This window comes from Anser brachyrhynchus, assembly GCF_964034855.1.
Source record: "Anser brachyrhynchus genome assembly, chromosome: 4".
NCBI lineage: Eukaryota > Metazoa > Chordata > Aves > Anseriformes > Anatidae > Anser > Anser brachyrhynchus.
Genome location: NC_137698.1, coordinates 21,654,679 through 21,673,190, shown reverse-complemented (window position 1 = coordinate 21,673,190; position 18,512 = coordinate 21,654,679). Strand labels below are relative to the sequence as shown.

The window sequence follows — 18,512 nt, the reverse complement described above, 5'->3', positions numbered from 1 at the left end:
TATTCGAGCAGGTTTATGCTCGAGGAATGAGGATGACACATTAAACATTTCATGTGAGCAGGATCTGTTGGAGTTTGATTCTTTGTTAGAGTACATTTCAGTTATATTTTCTTTTGAGGATTTGCCAGTTCCCAAAAAGTGTTAAGCAACATCTGCCTGCTAGTCATCCATCTGTACTGCTTCTTCAGTCAAAAGTGCCTCTTTTGACTCCCCACGAGATGTAACACTTAGCACTTTATTCTCTTTATTTCAGTTAGTTGTATTCTTTCAATTATACCTTTAATATAAATTATCCTTTTATGATCTCCCTGTGATGACAGGATCATCAGGTTTTTGCCCAACAAAAAAATTTGAGTAATGAAAAAAAAAGGAACGCATATGCAAAGGGAACAAATACAACCCTGATTTTCATACAGTACAAAAGCCAATCCAACAGGTTTCTTAGAGTGTGTATCAGTTAAGAATTTATTTCATTACCCCCTTCTTCTTTCATATTCTAGGTTTAAAACATTTACTTTCTTTATACAGTAAAGCCAGCACTTACTGTACCCTCACACAAAAAAGAAAAAAATGGAACCCCTACATTAAATAAAAAAGATTCCCCAAACCTTACAACTTTTGGAGTTGGAGAACTTTCATCATGCCATGAAATTAGGATAAAGAAGATAACCATAGTTAAAAGCTTTTATATATATATAAAAGCTCAATTTTTGAGCTTTTATAATTAATCCACCTGATAAATTCAAATTTCATGTTAAACATTATTTGCAAACAATTAATGAATGGCTCTACTAAATTTGAGCTGCAGGATGATTTTTTAGGGCTGATTTCTTACCTTTGTAGTAGTTTACGTCTCAGCACTGACTGATTTTTATACCCCAGAAATTTTTGCATTTCAATCAGTTAGTTCAATCTTTGACCAAGACAATGTTGCATCTGATGTTTAAAAATGCACAGGAGATAAATATACAACTGTTGCTTATTGTGGATAATATATATATATATTTAAATAGGTATTTAAATAAATATATAAAACATTAATTTATATTAAAATATATTTATTTTATTGAATAGATATTTAAATAAATAAATAAATTGAATAAACATTAAATAATACATTTAAATAAATATGTAAATATATTTAATAGGTGTTCATATATGCATCTGTCTTGTCATTTATAGCAGGGCACATGCCAATAGCAATTATGTCTGTAGAGGTAGTGATAATCAACAAAAGTCAGAAACTCCCTCATTTATGCTACTCGAGGAGTTGCTGGTCATATTTTCTGCAAGTAATATATTAATAACAAACCTACAAAAATTCTAACTGAACTAAATTCACTCTAATCTGAAGTCTAATTATAATTTCTGAAGATATGTGCATTGTATCCTCATGAAGACTGAAGACATTAATGCTGACATTTAATCCTGAAATCATAAAAATTGAACTGTTCTACAGAAACCCATTGCCCAAATAGGTGCCCCTACTGTGAATTTGTATTGGTTAACTAACTCCTGATTGTTCCCTTCATGCATAATCTGATTGGCATAAATACAATCATTAGCATGAATGAACAAAATGTTCCAACAGTTCACTATTCCCTTGATCAACAGGAAATGAAAGAGGAATAAAGCAATCAAGAATGGCTCTCACTACTCTTCTGATGCTCATTGTCTATTAGTCTGTGAATGTCCTGAAAGCATGCTACTGTAAATTTAGTACGAAGTGATGACTTAAAAATGATGTATATTTTCTTCTTTATTACCCTATGGTGCATAAATATCAAACCATGCGCCAGAGTTCTATATAGGCTGTAGATCACAATTTCTTGAGGATACTACTACTCCTGCAATGGAATTGTGTCCCACAATATACGATTTGAATTCTTTAATTTATTGCCACTTATTTTAAAAAAAGGAATATAAATATATTTATATTCCTCTATACAGGAACATAAATAATTCCCCTATATATTTTGCTATTAAAAAAGCTGCATGTTTTTAAAAACTGCAGCACTCACAGCTCCCACATAGAAAATAAATCCCTATTTATCCGCATTAAACTTTCTTCCATCAAAAGAGAATACACGTCTTGCCACATCCAAAAAAAAATTGTTCTGGAGACTCTTAAAAAATTTATTTCAGGTTGACATCTGGAGCTCAAATCTATTTCCAACATGACCAATTTGTAATAAAATCATGATATATTTTATGTACCTGGCCAGTTGCTGCACTTTGTATAATAACAGAAATATAGTTGAAAATGGTTATTTCAATCATGTTCGATGTATCACGATGAATTTAAAAGCAGCTTTCAGGTGCTGGCTAATACGTTGTTACATAAAAAGATCAAATTTGTTAGTGGTCTGCTCTAGTGAGCAGTACAGCAGCCTTAGAGATGACAGACAATGTTGTTTGCATAGCAGTAAGCAAGCAGATTTCACTCCCCTAAGAAATGCCATCCATAAAATGGGTGTATAATAGAACTGGACTGTGAAAACACATATTAGAACTTGATGAGCAACCTTGATATTATGCTGTGGATTTGTTATGCAGACAGCACTGCAGAGACAATTTCAGCCTACGGAACTGAAATAAAGGAAGAACACAACAACACAGGTTTTGAACCACGTTAATCACTCCATTTCTCACTGTGTGTTGCATAGTTTATTTTTAGTTACAAATATATATATTTATATATGTACTTATATATATATATATAAATGACAAATAGCTTTTGGCAAAAGCCTCATTAATATGTCGTTTGAATCCTTACTATGACTAGATTTTCCAGAAACTTTCTGGAAATTGAAGTCAAAGCTGTTCCTCTATATTCTTGAAGAACAAGACTAGAGTACAGAATATCATAATACTCTAAAATTATATTCATATCAGGTAAACAACTTTCTTCATAGTAAAGTCTATAATTCTCTTTGACAGCACTCCACCTACTTAAAAATTATTTTGACTGTTTTGTGACTGCAATATGACCTACTTTATACAATGAGTATACATACAGACGCTATCCTGTAACCAAGCTAAGAATGAGCGGTTTTGTATACTAGAATTTACAAATATTATCATATGTGATTCCAATGCTCAGATTAAAGATTCTTACCATGCTTAGAAGTTTCTGAGTAAAAATTACTTCTCCATAAGCTGCCCACTTTTTTCTTTTGTGGAAGAGTTTAATGACAATGCAGATGAATTACGTAGAAGTTTCGAATCTTCCATTTTCTTTTAATTGACATTGTTTTCCCCTATGTTACTGCTTTCCCTTTTGTCATTGTGAAACCACAAAATTCCACGTGAGACACTCTCTACAATTTCTTGCAGCACTTTTTAGAAAAAAAGATTAAAAATAAATCAATAGAATGACAACAGTAGGGGTTGTTCACAAATATGCAAGTTACTCTTCTGTGGGTATCAGCTAGTTACAGCCTTCCAAGGATGCAGAGTCCTGAATTCTGTGCAGAAAACAGAAGAAAAATATTTATATAGAGTCCATGAGATGAGGGCATATTTATGCTGGCTTCTCAACAATCTTCAAACAGCAAAGAAAAGTATCTACACACCCGCTATTTAGTTGTGATTCTTGAATTTTGCAATTAATGGTTCTCAAACACCTCCATACCATTGCAACATTCATTTGCTCCGCTTGCTTAGGTTGCAGCATTTCTTTCACACTTCCTCTCTCACCTCCACTGATACACATGGGCTTCTCTGGTAAATATACACCAGATTTCAACATACTGAGCTCAAAAGCAAGAATTATTGCAACCAATATTTGAAAAAAGCAAAAAAAAAATTAGAAGTACAGCAGGAAAAATATATATATATATATTTATTTTTTCCTACAGGAGGGAGCAGAATAGAAAAGAAGTATTTTGTTTTCCAGCACATCATCTTTTTCTCTGGTCTAAACTGTTTTCAAGTCTTGTATTTCTAGAGGGAAACTATCTTCATTAGCAACATGCTGTTATACCAGCTTATTACATCAGTTTTGCAGCAACAAGGCAGCTAGAAGCTTACAGTGCTTTGGGGGGAGGCGGCTTGGGGGACATGACTGAAACATAGTACCCAAAATATAATTTCTTTAATTCTTAATTGTAACTTCTTGATGAGCAGGGTTCTAAAGATAACTAAATTCTACTCAGCAAAGATTGTATTACCCCAAATGAACTTTGCATTTATAGACATTACCGTCTATTTTGTAACAGGCTGTACCTCAAAGCAGGAAAGTAATTGTTTGGTTTAATGGGTCTTGGCACATTTGTTCAGATTAAGCAGAAAAACAGTAACTGTTTTTTTCAAAATACTTTCACGCTCTTAGGGAGTGGTACTGAAAATGCAAGATTGGTTCCTGCCCTGGGAGTTCCCTGCAGTGTTGCTGTTCACTTCCTAATAGTACCACCTGGCAGCAGCAACAAGGAAACAAGCTGCCCTGAGCAGTTGTGCAATCTCTGTTCTTTGAGGATGTCAACACATGGCAAAGAAAAGGCACTGGTGACCTGCTGCAGCACTGCCCCCAGCCCTGCTGTAAAAGGAAGGTCGAACCAGGTGACTTCCAGAGGTTCTTTCCAGCCTGCACCTCTGTGATTCAGTATGCAGTTACTAGGCTATTCACCGAAAAAAAAAAAAAAAAAAATCATATGCAAAATTTTACCCTTCATTTGTGGTTAACAACCATTAACCGTTTCCCACCTTTTGGAAATAATTTGGTTTTTAATCCTAATTTCACTTCAGGTTGGAGCCCCTACTTGTAGGACAAGGACAACTAATGTGTACAACTAATTGCACACATCAACGGGAGCAAATTTTCTGGCTACTGACAGTTTCTCTCACATCAGGCAGCTTTGAATCTCTTCCAGCATACAGAGAGCTCACAGGGGAGATCAAAAGTTCAAGGAGTTGAACTCGATGCCTCTGGTTATGACAATCAAGCAAAGAAGGTATAAATGATGGTTGTATACTCTCCAACAATGTTTTGTGAAAAAGATGCTATCCACATCAATTACATACACTTTTGGTCCTCCATACTGCACAGACTGGCATATTTTGGGCAATGGTGTATGTTGTGGCTGTGCTTGCATTCTGGATACTCCAACTTTTAACCTCCCCCAGTAACTAAGAAGGGCTGACCTTCCTCAGCCTTCCCCCAGCTTTGTCTGTCCAGCACCTGAGAGCTGTACAGAGCACAGTTACCCAGTACGTGGTTTGCTAATCACTGTAGATACATCCCAGAGCACTCTACGAAATGCCTGCACCAAAGAACACGTCTATTCTATTCATCCACTCCCCAGGTAGCTACACATACGTCTGGGCTCAAAAATCCAGACACTAAATGCCCAGAGCTAACTGAGATCCGGACACAGCAGCGCTCTGTGTTATGTGCAGACTTCTGAGGTTCTCTGCCAAAAGGAACAGTTGCTGTGAAAACAAACAAAATCCACCAGTCGTATACAGATAAGCAACCATTGCTTTTTCTTGGAACGACGACCCGCACAGATTCCACTATTGCTGGTTTATAGACATTGTCTCTTTGCTGACACCAATAACAGGCATTCTGCTCCAGTAATGGCTGCTGTTAGTGAAGGAGGGAGGCATCCACCCAAGGGCCTCTGCTAACTCTCACCAAAATTTGTGCAACTTCCACAGACACAGGTATTCTGCTGAGAGGCGGTGAAAGCAGCCTGAGGCGGGTGGGTTGAACCAGACTCTGTCCTTACCAGCTGTCAACACATTTAAAAAACATCAGCGAGGTTACAGGTTATCACATGCTTATCAAAGGCTGCTGTGGTTTAAATATTGTCCAGCAGTGCTTTGCCTATAGGTGTTTGAAGAAGGCAGTACCGTAAAACTGTCTGTCCTCCAGGCTGAGTAAATTCTCACTAAGAAAACAAGGAGGTGAAAGAACCAATTAATACGAAACTAAAAAAAAAAACATTGAGCAGAACCTGAAATAAAGCCCAAGTGTATGTATATCACTGTGAATTATAGAAGAGATTCAAATATTCATATATCTCATTAATGCTACTCTGCTCCCAAAGAGGGAGAAGACTTTTGAACCATGAGGAAGAGTGTATACAATCTCTACAAGTCTTGCTACTGTAGGATAGAAAAATGTAGGCTAGAAACCAAAGGAAAGGAAGAAAAGTTCTTCCTCATCAGCTCTTCAAATCATCTGACTGAACAGGTACTCAACACATGCATGCACATTGGCTAATAGGCTAATATGTCTGCTTGTACCCAAAACATTTAAAATATCAAAATAAGCAAGAAGGGAACATCCAAAAATAGTGGATCCACAATCATCTTGTAGAATTTCTCCCTTTTAACTTTTTCATACTGATTGCAATGGCTGTTAACCACGTCCAGGTAGCCTTTGTGGACAGCTTACATATACCTTTCTTTCTTTGCAGAGGTAAGCAGTGTATTTCCTTCCACCCGATGAAAAGTAAAGGATACCACTAGAGCTCATTAACAGAATATACTGAATCCACACTGACTGCTGTAACATGAATTTTACTGAAAGCAATGCTTAATCACATGGATTATAGCTACCTATTTAGCAACCTAAAATTATCCATAAGCATTTATATGCCACAGATTCACTGCATGGACGTGGACTGAAGCAGACACTAATGCTGTTCAGGTCCACTCAGATTTATTAAATCAGACTTATTTGCCTCTGTACCTGGTCATCCTTTTTCAAATGTCCACTTTCTTCCAGGGACAGTTTTGCTAATTTATTTACTTCTGCAAAGTGAAAGTCTTGTTTCCTTTTCCAATTTAGAAGCATAAAATACCTCAGGTCTTTGCAATACTTTCCTACTAGCAGGAACACTAGGAAGCAAAGCATGAAGCATCTGCTTGGAAACTACTGGCAGTGGGAAGCATGTAGTCATGTAAGGAAATCTTTCTGTCCATTCTTTTTCACATAAATGTCACGAAGGTAGCTTTAATTTTGGCATGTCCTTACCTCTGAATGAAACTGATTTCCTCGCTTTGAGTGAATTTGTAACTTTAGCACTATTTTAATCTAGGAAGTAAACTTCTATACTACATGCTATACTTTTATCATCTAAAGACATGGAATGAGGGGAAAAAATCACCGTATGCTGTATGCCAGTTAACTGAAACTTGGTAATAGTCTAGCGCTGATCTTCAGAGAAGAATATAAAACTGATAATGCTGTGAAAATGTATTACCCATCTACTGAAGCTGTATACTTTCCATTAGACTTTTATGAACGGGAAGCTACAATTTCCCCATACTATTATAAAAATCTCTCTTCAAGGTCAACTGAACCATACTTTTCTGTAAGTAGAGATCAAATGGTTCCCTGTGGTGGAGAGAGCAGCTCTTTAGATAGTAATGCTTTCATTGCACTTGTTTTTACTCCAGGAAATCATAAAATGCATTACTGACGACACTTATATGACTTAAAGTAAGATCCTGCTCTGAACATTGACTCCATACAAGACTATGGTTATTGCCTTTTGGTGGCACTATAACAGGCACTTGTTTTAGAAGGAAAGATTATCTTTTCTTGAAAGATATCTTCCAAACTCATCCCAGAATGACTCCTTTTACTGGTCATTACCAGTAATAAAGATACTGGGGGTGAAATTATGCCCTCAGAGATACCCACACAACCCCAATGCTCTCCACTAAGGTTGTGCAGATAGAGTTCGGCTGTGTCTGTCACTGGTGTGACTTTATCAGATCCCACAGCTAGAAACTTGCAGTATGCAATCACAGGGTTTTCAAATTTCTGCCATATTGTAAGTGTGAATACTTAAAACACATACTACGAACAACTGGCATGAACACTCAGACACCGTGGCAAGGAATACCTACATAAAACTTCAAAGTAGATGGATGAACTTTCAGTCTAACATAGGACGCTGGTATCAGCATTTGCATTCTCATGTGTCTTGTGTAATTCAGCTATTTGGAGTCACTCCTCACTTTGCTCTTAATGAAAACGAGAGAGAAAACAGTTAATTCTTTCATTCTTGTCAAACATTCTAACATGTTTTTACAGTGCTGGTCAACATGTTTTGTCTTAACTAAGAGCACAACAGATTTTCAGAGGTTACTTCGATGGTCTTGAAAGAGTAACAGGAAGCGTAGCAGTGAGATGAAGAGAAATTCTTCTCGCAACCATTTAACAGCCCCATTCTGAGACAAAGCCAAAGCTACGTTGGTGAAAGAATAGGTGACAATAATAGAAAATCTATGAACCTCTTGTCTTCTGCCATATCCCAAACTTCTGAAGTGTACAGCTCCACAACTGTAAGCTTTGCTTTTGTTGTGTTTTATTGCCCTGCAGCACTAAAAAGATTTATCTCCTGTGTGCTTGCTTCCTTCTCCATTTCCTCCTCTAATCCTTCCAGAGTTCTCACACCTCTGTTATTTTATCTGTTGAATCAACATCTCCTTCCCCCTTCATCCTACCGCTAAGCACAAGCGCTGAGGGTGCCATACCATAAGCCACGGAGCGTAGCTGAAGGAAACAATTTCCAGAAGAGAACTACTCTTGGTGCAGACCAGCTCACATGATTTTCACTGCACGAAGTTCACCGAACAATCTGGAACCACTTGTGTTGCCTCAGCTAAAAGGAGGATAGCCTCCTCCCTCTGCTTTTCTACCAAACATTGGGCATCACGAAATCGTGGGTTTTTTTTTTTATTATTTTTTATTATTTTTTCCCCTTATCCTTCTTTTAGTCACCAAAATCTCACCGCTCATCAGCTGGGTATGCTCTAACTACCCACCCCACATCCCTGCAGTGGTACCGCAGACGGCAGGAGCCTTGATCTCACTACCAGCTCTGTAAGCCTACAGGGGTGAGCAGGATTTGCTGGCTACATCCTGATGATTAACCACAGCTGTCAGCATTCCACCCAACCTACTTAAAGGCAGCCTGCATTATTACAGGGGATTTGCATTACAGTGCATGCATTACAGTGCATGCTTTGGTTTTGGTACTGGCAGCACTGAATGAACTTATATTTAACATCACACAAGTAAGACTAAAGATCACTTTGAAGTTTCACCCAAAGAGACAAAGATAAGGTTCCAGTGTGACAGTGACAGCTCTTGTATCCCTACCGTGGACTTCTTGTTTTTCAAATGCCCTTAACCATAAACAGGAAAAGCTGGTGAAATTTTAGAAAAGCGGTCACCGTGTTTCAGAGGCACTGATCATACTATAACAAAAACTGCATAACGCCCTATGCTAACAGCTCCTTCAACTTGAGACTGCTACATGCACTACCTTCTGTAGGAACTGACAGAAAAACAAAAAGAAATGGGTGGGGGGAAATGACATTTAAGAAGGGACATCCCCCTTCTAAATAACAAGCAAACAAACCACAAAATGATGGGGTTTGAAAGGTTTTAGAAGTATACGTAGTTTAAACTCTAAGAACCAGAACATTTGAGTTGGAAAACTTAGCAAATTCATTTAAATCATTTTAGGTGTTAAGACAGAACTATAACAGTAAATTCTTAAAATATAATCCTTGTTCAACAGGGAATGAATTGATCACAAAACAACAGCTTTCCAAAGCATTAGGAATATTAGCCAATTCAAATATATGCTGAAAGGCTTGAGAGGGAAAGCGATATTTTAAGTTAAATTTCAGTTTAAAAGATTAAAAACTTCATTTAAGCACCATCTCCATTTTCTGCACCAAGTCTTTCTGAGGAAAAACTTTGAGATTTATTTGAGAAAGGGGTGAGAAGCTTACTTTTTTTTTTTCCTTTGCTTAAGCAGAAGGGCTTTGCCAAATGCTTACTGCAATACCACCACGCATAAGAATTACTATTATTTTTGAAGTCCCTTCAACTAACGCCTCTAACGCGTCAGTAAAACAAGTAGTGTACGTGCGTTATGGAAAATTTCCAAACTGACAAATTCCTTTTTAATCATCCTGTGCCTTGGACCCTACTACTTCTACTTTACTGCTACTAGTATTGACATTCATTTTCCCACTCCAACCAAAGCTCTACTACAAAACCAAAAAATTTAAATAAATGGTGTAACCCTATAACCTAAGCGACTCTTGCCCTACAGAAATGAAGTACAAATCACTGTTTTTCCACTGCCAGCGACATTAATTTACTTTAAAAAGGGGAACAAGGTATTTTCCAACAGTGTTTAAAACTCGGTCACTCCCTAGTCACGTTCTCTATTTATAGGTGTCTCACTTTAAGAGACACTGATGTGTCTTTCTTGATAAAAATCATCATTTTCCCTCCCCTCAGTTTCCAGTGCACACGCTTCTCCATAACACCAAGTACCTAGATTTTTTTGTGGCCCACTTCCAGCTATCATGTCGTAATATAAAACAGTTAAACAAAAATTACCTTTCAAATTTTACACAGAAAGGAAGAACTGATACAAATATTCCCAATGCAAAATGACTGGCCTGAAAGTAGACTTCCGAACACACGTTCTAAATCCCTGCTAACAGAACCAAAGGAGATTGCTATGGCATCTTCCTAAGAGCACGTGATTTAAAAGCAGAGAAAAAGCTGAAATATCAGGCATTCCACAAGGTTAACAAGTTTACTGATACACACAGTAGCTTTGTAAAAGCAAGATATGGTTCTTGTTTTGTCCTTCCCCCATGCTCCCTAACTAATCTATTCAGACAAATTGTCATGGCAACTCCATTTAGACACCAAGGATACTAGCAAAGACAAGTCAATTCCCCTTGGAGAGAATTTGAATATGAAAGCCGTACCCATTCTGATGCTGGTGGAGACAAAACCTACACGCCCTTCCCTGTTACCTGATCACAAGCCACACCAACTTCTCCCTGCAGTGTTACTCCCAAACACTCTTGTTTGGGTTGCAGCCATGAGCCTCCGGTCTAGGTCAAACACAAAACCACAACATTTGGAAAAAGTCCTACTTTGTGTACTTTACTAAATGTGCTTGGAGTTCAAAAAGTAACCAGATATTCCAAAAATCAAGCATTTTTTAAGAATCAATAGTTTTCTTTATTAAAAAAAGCACACATCTCACTGTAACTCTACAGTTTCAGTAAAAACTACCCTTTCTTATTGGACAATAGCAGCGCAGACCATATTTCTTCCAGACCTCTTCACGGTTTCTTCAGAAGAGTGAAAACATATAAGAAATTAATTTTTTTTCCTTCATCTGCAGTCACAACATCTCATAGAATTTTTCTTTATATCATATATAAATTACAAGCGGTAATTTTGCACTATATTTACTCTATCCTCCTCTGATAAAAGGAAGGAATTTAAGAGAATAAGAGAGCTGTAGGAGTGTACGTTGTGTATAAGCTCTCTTGACCTAAGCAGGAGGAAAAACACTTCCTCTCCATCAGCTGAAGTCCTAACTTGACAGCTGTGTAAACTATCCTGTATTGGCTGCACAGGCTCTTGTCTCAGCACCACGGATCGGAGCATCCAGCCCGACATTCCTTTCACGAAGTGCTGTAACACAGCGCATGCAGTGGATTGCACTATTTCAAAAAGCCGCTGGACTTGGTGCGATGGCTGTTTTCCTGTGTTTCTCAGTGGAATAACTATTCTCTTATTAGTAACAAACACAGCTGCCCTGAAGAACACAAACATACCCTGTAAGAGGGAAAATGTTCTGTCAATTGTTAGGAACACTTTCTTGGTAAGAGAAAATCCTTTGCAAATTCAAGTGCAGCCTTAGAAGTACAATATGTACAGCAGGAAAAAATAAACACATACCACAGCAGATAAATAGGTATTTATTAAAGTTCATCTCAAATCAAACAAAAATAATAAAGAACATTAAGGCATCTTGTATTCAATAACCATTCATATGGTAAAGATGACGTCTCTTTCTGATACAAGAGAGCAGACTAGGAAAAAAAAAGTTTTCCTAACACATTTGTCAGAGTGCTGACTTGACCCACTGTTTTACCATTCTGTCAGCAAACCTCTTCAAAGAATAATCACTTCTTCAACGAAAGAGCTACAAAATCCCAACACTCACTGAGACACACACAAGATAGCACTCTTCCCTCCCCTAAGACACACGACCTTCTATAACAATGCACACTGGAGAAAGACTTACAGATGCATGCTGCAGAGGATAAAACATTCATGTTGTAACCACTCATTTTTGAGTGGATTAGAGTATTTGTCTTTGCTTTCAATAGTATTTGCTATTTCAGCTAATAACTAGTGAAAACAGAACTGCAAATTCTAGTTAGTATTGCGATGCAACGATTTTTATGTTCTCCTTCTACATTTGTGTTAGATAAACAAATGACAAAGGTTTTCTTTCCATGGAATAATTTATTTTGACGAATTATGCTGTCAAGCAACTAACTGTTATAGTGCTTTTTTCTTCCATTGGAATAAGAACATCAGGAAATGTTTACAGTATCTCTGGGTTCACTATAACAGGATTTTACTACAGAGTAAAATATAAGTTATTAAACACTGCATATAGCACTATTCACTTCAGCACATTCATTCTCTATATCCTTTGTCACATTTTTACCTTTGTTTAAGGCAAGTTTTGTTTTCAAAGACGACCACAGTCTCTAGATAAACTTATATGACTAGGTTTACGAGTTAGGAAATTGAGCTTTATAAAATATTTACTTCAACAAATAAGAAAGTTATTAAGAGAAAGATGGTGACCCAAAATTGCACTGTATTAAAAGGTGGAGTTTCCTTGTACCAAAGTCCTTTATTCATCATCTTTAGAACCAGTTTTGCTTAACTATAAAAGAGACACAAAAAGAAAGTGTTCAAAGTTTAGATTGCCATTCCATTTATTAGGAAACAAGAACATTTCCACCTTACATAGACCACATGTATTTTTAATTAATAATACAGACTGATTGTGCTACTGTATTAAGAGATTGAAATGCATCGAATTATTTCTTAAGCTTAAGCACCAAATAAGCTTATTTCCTGAACCTGAAACTATCTTCGTGTATTTTGCAAATTACTTCCAAAAATACAAAATGAAGTGCTGCAAGTGATTTAAAAGAAAAACAAACAAAAACAAACCCAACACACACCAAACAAAAAAAAAATCTAAACCACAATACAAAAGCTTTAGGGCACTGTATCTATTTACTTTGAAGACTTGGTCATCTCTTCTCCAAAATACAACAGATGCAGTAACTGAAAAAGTATCTCCACGCATCTCCAGAAGAGATTCCATATGGTGATTTGCACAATACAAACGCAAACTTTTCTTTTTTTTTTTTAAATCAAAGTTTATAATTACTAAATGTAGTGCACCTATCGAGAAATGTATCTGGAATCCAAAACACTCACTACAAATAGCCTCTTTTAACTTGGGAGAACTCTACCTAAAACCACCATCATCATTTGCTCGATGTTATTTAACAACTAGAATTGGTGTTAGGCCTTTATGCTGACAATTAATTATAATTGTACGAAATAAAATAGTTTGTTATCAAAATTGTCAAGAAGCTACACTGGTTTCCAATGAACAAGGAAAACCAATATAGAGCATGAGAAATACATGAATTAGAACCTAAAACGGGCAGCAGTTCTTACTGTTTCTTGTAAATCTTTTTAATATTAAAAAGATAACTTGAAAATACTTACATGCTGGATGTATATAGAAACAAATCAGACACCACAGTCAAATCCCAACAAAGTTATGAAGAAAAGCAAGAAAAAAATCAGATAAGTTTTCTTCAGATATAAGTATACATAATTTTTAATATACATAGGCAGTATTTTCATAATACTGCATACCATAAAGTCACATTACCTTAATTACATCCACCCAGTTCCATCCTCGAGGAAGCTCCCCTTTGTGATCTGCAGAACAAGAAGGTTTTATTTTCAACACACAAGCTAAAGATAATCTTCGTCTTTCTTTAAAATCAACACAAAATTCTAAAGAGCCAGAAATCTTAATTTCTCCATTACAAAGCCATGAAGACAAAAAAAAAAAACATGTTAATGTCTTGAACATATCTTGCTTTTCAAAGTAATTCTGTTTAAATAAAAATGACTCAAGGCAGTCCACCTGATTTATAAGGCAACTCTAAAATGAGCTGGGTTAACTACCGGTGATACGTTCTGAAAAAGAACAAAATTTTACAAAGATCTTCCCTTATAAGGTCAATTTTTAAAATGCCAATTATGCATTCACATTAGGTAAATGATACACAGAAATGACTATCATGGGGTATAATTTATTGCTGCAGTAATATAACATTATCCCAATCATTATCAAAAATTAAGTTTGAACACATAAAAGTCATCAGCAGGACTTGTCAAAATACCAAACATTTTTCTGTCAGAAATGCAAAGTTTCACTGAAAGCAGAAAGTGTCTACAAAAACACCTCTATTTTGAAGATAACAAGCTAAAGATATTGAGTTACAAAGCAAACATTTGAAAATTTCACTTTTGTCACAAATTGAAATAAAAAATAAAATTATTCAACAACATCTTCAAGTCCCTACTGTAGAGGAAGTTGCTTTACCCAGAACAAACATCTTGGGCAAGAATAATTAATCTAAAACAAACAAAACAGAGACCACAGATTTAAAGCAGTTAATCCTATATGCAAATAAATACCGATTCTGACTCTACGAAGATGCCACTGCTATAAAATTTGGACTCTCATACTGCTCAAACAAAACAATACTATAGCAGACAAACCTGTTTTGTCAGCTAGCTTTCGTTTCTGTGTTTTGGATAACTGCTCCTTTTTGTCCTTTTTCTTACTTGCTGGCACATCGGGAGTTCCAATTGCAATACTATTGCTTACTGAAGTCTGAGAAGGATGAAAATTGTTGTTAGTATTCTGTACGTTAGTTCACCTATCATACTTCAGAAGCCAGTAATAATACAGAGTACGAACACAGATTCCTCTGTGTGTGTGCAATTACTGAATCTGACATACTGAAATGTCTTGACTGTCAAAAAAGAAGCAATGCCATCCGCTGTCAGCAGCTTTTAATCAACACACAATCATGACAGTCAGAACCACGTGGAGGAGACTGGAATTATTCCCTTTCACAGCTGCAAGGGGCACTTCTTACACTTTGTAAATTTGATGATGGAGCTTGATATGAATGGATTCAGATTTCCAAAATAGGAAAACCATTCCTTCTTCCTCAAAGCAAGTCTGCAGCACCACAATGGCAAATAATGTCCTTACACATCAGGAAGCAATATGAGAAGGAAAACACAGAAGCCACAAATAGACTCAGCCTGACTCACTGAAGACCCTAGAGGTGCTTTTATGCAATCCATGACTTCCCAGGAAGCTTTCAATAATTTGCCCCCAGGCGGACACCTTTCATCTGCTCCAGCTCTGTTTAGATTTCCTTCTGCTCCATGCCTCCATTTTTATGTCACTTTGTAAGACAGAACTACAGCTCATACACATTTGCTGCGACAGCAAAGTAACAATTAAGCATAACAATTATGACCACTGAGCACTGTGGCACCGTACCACACTATGTGCCACTGTTTATCCCCTAACATGTTTATACCTGATGTACTAACACCTTAAAAGATAGTGCAATGAAGCATTCAGAGTTGGAATAACCATTTTTGCAGTTTTAAAAGCAAGAGATTAAAATCTAAATTTACTCACCACAGTGTTAACAGGCTGATTTTCCATGAACAGCTCTTTATTATCTTTGGCATATTCAAAAAGTGTGTAAGTCATAGCAGTTCCAAGATTAGCTTCAACTTCTACCATCAATTTATCCAATATGCTTTGTTTAATAGCTGAAGATCTGAAAGAAATCATAAAACTCAATGATGATCTAGAAAGAAGAAGAAAAGCTCATCAACCAAAGAGCCCTCACATAAAAGACTAGGGAGTGGAGCTGTCGTAAGTACTTACATTGTGTTGTTGAAAAAAGCATCCATTGATAAGATTGGTGCTGTTTGTGGATATGTTTCTGGCCAAGAAACTTCTATTAGAAAGGCTTTCGGATCTCCATTTTCACCTATCTGAAAGAAAAAGAAAAAAAAATTCAGAAATCAACAGTTTCCAGTCACTCATTAAAGACTGCAATGCCAATACACAAGTCTCTCACTTCTCTAAGACCAACCGAATTATTTAAGGTAACAACTCTTTTCATAAAGTTACCAGTCAGAAAATAAAACTTTCATCCAGAAAAAGTATTACACTTACGATTTGAACATTAGTCTCCAACCTACAGTTTTTACCCTAGGAAAAGCAAATTAGCGCGCGCGCTCTCTCTCTCTCTCTGTATTTTAAAGTTATTTCAGTCGCATGTATGTGCCAGCAGAATGAACTAAATTGACATTTTGCAGCACCTACTTTAGAGGTGAAATAAATAAAACTTTAAGTCAGGCATCTGCAACATTTATCACGACATCACCTACACTGTTGCTGTCCAGTTCCCACTGGTATCAAGAAGAAAACCAGAAGTATGGTTTAGAGTTCTCCCTTTCTCAGGAAAGGTCTGTCTGCGCACTGAGCAAATCCATGCAGAAAGCTGCATGTTCATGCTCCTCCTGCCAACACAACCTAAAAACGGAGTAGCCTTACTTCAAATGATGTAACTACATTTTCCCAGTATTTGAAAAAGTCTTTCTTTAATCTCAATTTCTTAGCACACTGATTACAAAACACCTTTATGTGTGAGACATATCTGAGACAGATAAGGATCAGAAAAATGGCATATTAATTCTTTGACCTTGTCATGCATTTACTTGCACTATGCCTTTTCATAACACAAGTTTTCTTTCACGGGAATGTGCTACTGCCTTCACCTGACACTAAGCTTTATGGTATTTCAATTGAGTTCTCCTAATTTTTGACATTTTTAAAAAAATTACTAACAAATAAATCTAGCAAAATGTAGAATGATACCCTGTAAACTTGCAGGCAGGTCACAATCACTCTTTTGAGAAAATTAAGTTTACTTAGACCAGTCCTATCAGTGAAGGAATGCTGCAGTTATACAAAACGGGATTCAGGTGCTGTTTACTAGATCGACCTAACTTGCTACAGTTACCAATTTCATTCTGAATTTACTTGAGAGTTGCAAAAAGGTGACTTTAGATGCTTTCTCCCCCCCTACAGTGGGAAGCACAAATGCAGAGCATTTTCAGGCATCTCTGTAAAGCTCCATGGCAGCACAAAGACCTGCCTCTGTCCTTGCCCGGAACAACTTCCAGGTTTTCAAATTTGAGAAAGTTGAGTACATAATTTGTTTTAAAACAGAAGCTGTTTTAGAGTTGTCTTCCAGAGATTAGTTTATACTCATAAGGCAATTTACGTGGACTTGAGTTTTGTACTCCAGGGCATCTAACAGTAAATATCTGATCAACAGAATACCTGACCAACATAATGCCAAGGTTTTTCCTTACAGCTCATGAGATTTTAGTAAGGAAGAATTCTAAGATAGGAATAGATTGTTCTACATTTCCTCTAAATGAAGTGCAATTATTTTTAAGTTTTTATTTTGGTATCTAGCACTTCTGTTTTCTATTTTTAAACAGCATGAAGCTGCAACAGGGGAGGTTCAGGCTGGATGCTGGAAGGAGGTTCTTCACCGGGAGGGTGGCTGGGCAGTGGGGCAGGCTCCCCAGGGAAGCAGTCATGGCACTGAGCCTGTCAGGGTTCAAGGAGCATTTGGACAATGCTCTCCGACACATGGACTGATTTTTGAACGGTCCTGTGTGGGGCCAGGAGTTGGACTCGATGAGCCTTATGGGTCCCTTCCGGCTCAGGATATTCTATGGTTCTACGATTCTAAGCTGGCCAGAACCTAACTGCAAATCTCAAGCTCAGAGGCCCCGGTACGTCTCTCCTGAGCAGACACCCAAAGCTTTCAGTGCGTTTTCTCCGTAGTGGCTTGACGAGGCACGTCAGCCACCTCTGGGCAGGGGACAGACACCTGGTAAGGGAGCACCGGGCTGGGCTGGGAGCCTTACCGCCACTTTGGGCCGGCTCCCGCGGACACCGGTAACCCGCCCGCTGCTTGTCACGGCCCCCAGCACCGCCGCACCCCCGGCCCCGCTAGTACAAGCGCTGTGAGGAGACCCCGAGCCCCGCGCTGCCTTACCCGGTACTGGAAGGACACGGGGCTGAGCTCCCTGAAGCAGCCGTCTCCTTCGTAGATGGAGCGCAGCGCCTCCAGCTCCATCTGCGGGGCGGGCAGAGCACGGCGTTACCGACCACAGCACCCCCAAACCCCCTTTCCTCCTCCTCCTCCATCTCCCCGCACCCGCCTCAGGGTGACCGGCGGGACGGGGGTGCCCCGGCCCTAAGATGGCGGCTGGGGGCATGCGGGCAGCCTCCCCCCCCCATCTCCCTCACCTCCTGGTCCTCGTTGGCCGCCATGGCGCGCACCACGCGCGCACCTCTCCCGCCCCTGCCTCAGCCGGGGCTGCCACGCACGCGCCGCCCGACCCCCTACCCCTCTGACTCGGGGGGCGGGCCTCTCTCTGATTGGCCCGCCGGGCAGCAGCGTGGCGGCCGATTGGCTCCTCC

The 18,512-nt window shown here is 38.1% G+C and overlaps 1 protein-coding gene across 6 annotated transcripts in view; it reads right to left on the bottom strand.

Moving 5' to 3' along the window:
- The window catches only part of RWDD4 (RWD domain containing 4), a 46,215-nt gene extending 27,747 nt beyond the window's left edge, over positions 1 to 18,468 (bottom strand). The window contains exons 1-8 of one of the 6 annotated variants that reach the window (XR_013950338.1): positions 18,339 to 18,463; positions 18,085 to 18,165; positions 15,888 to 15,997; positions 15,633 to 15,777; positions 14,690 to 14,804; positions 13,788 to 13,837; positions 3,119 to 3,467; positions 836 to 936 (exon numbers count right to left, since the gene is read on the bottom strand). Coding sequence is in view for 5 of the 6 variants with exons in the window: in XM_080589646.1 (XP_080445772.1) it covers positions 11,228 to 11,626; positions 13,788 to 13,837; positions 14,690 to 14,804; positions 15,633 to 15,777; positions 15,888 to 15,997; positions 18,085 to 18,165; positions 18,339 to 18,362 (924 nt within the window). In the remaining variant the exon portion in view is untranslated. Of the gene's footprint in view, positions 1 to 835; positions 937 to 3,118; positions 3,468 to 3,575; positions 7,981 to 8,686; positions 11,627 to 11,753; positions 13,622 to 13,782; positions 13,838 to 14,689; positions 14,805 to 15,632; positions 15,778 to 15,887; positions 15,998 to 18,084; positions 18,166 to 18,338 lie in introns of those variants that run through there. The other 5 variants (XM_080589648.1, XM_080589650.1, XM_080589646.1 and 2 more) reach the window with 5 other exon arrangements.
- Between the last annotated feature and the right edge of the window lie 44 nt (positions 18,469 to 18,512).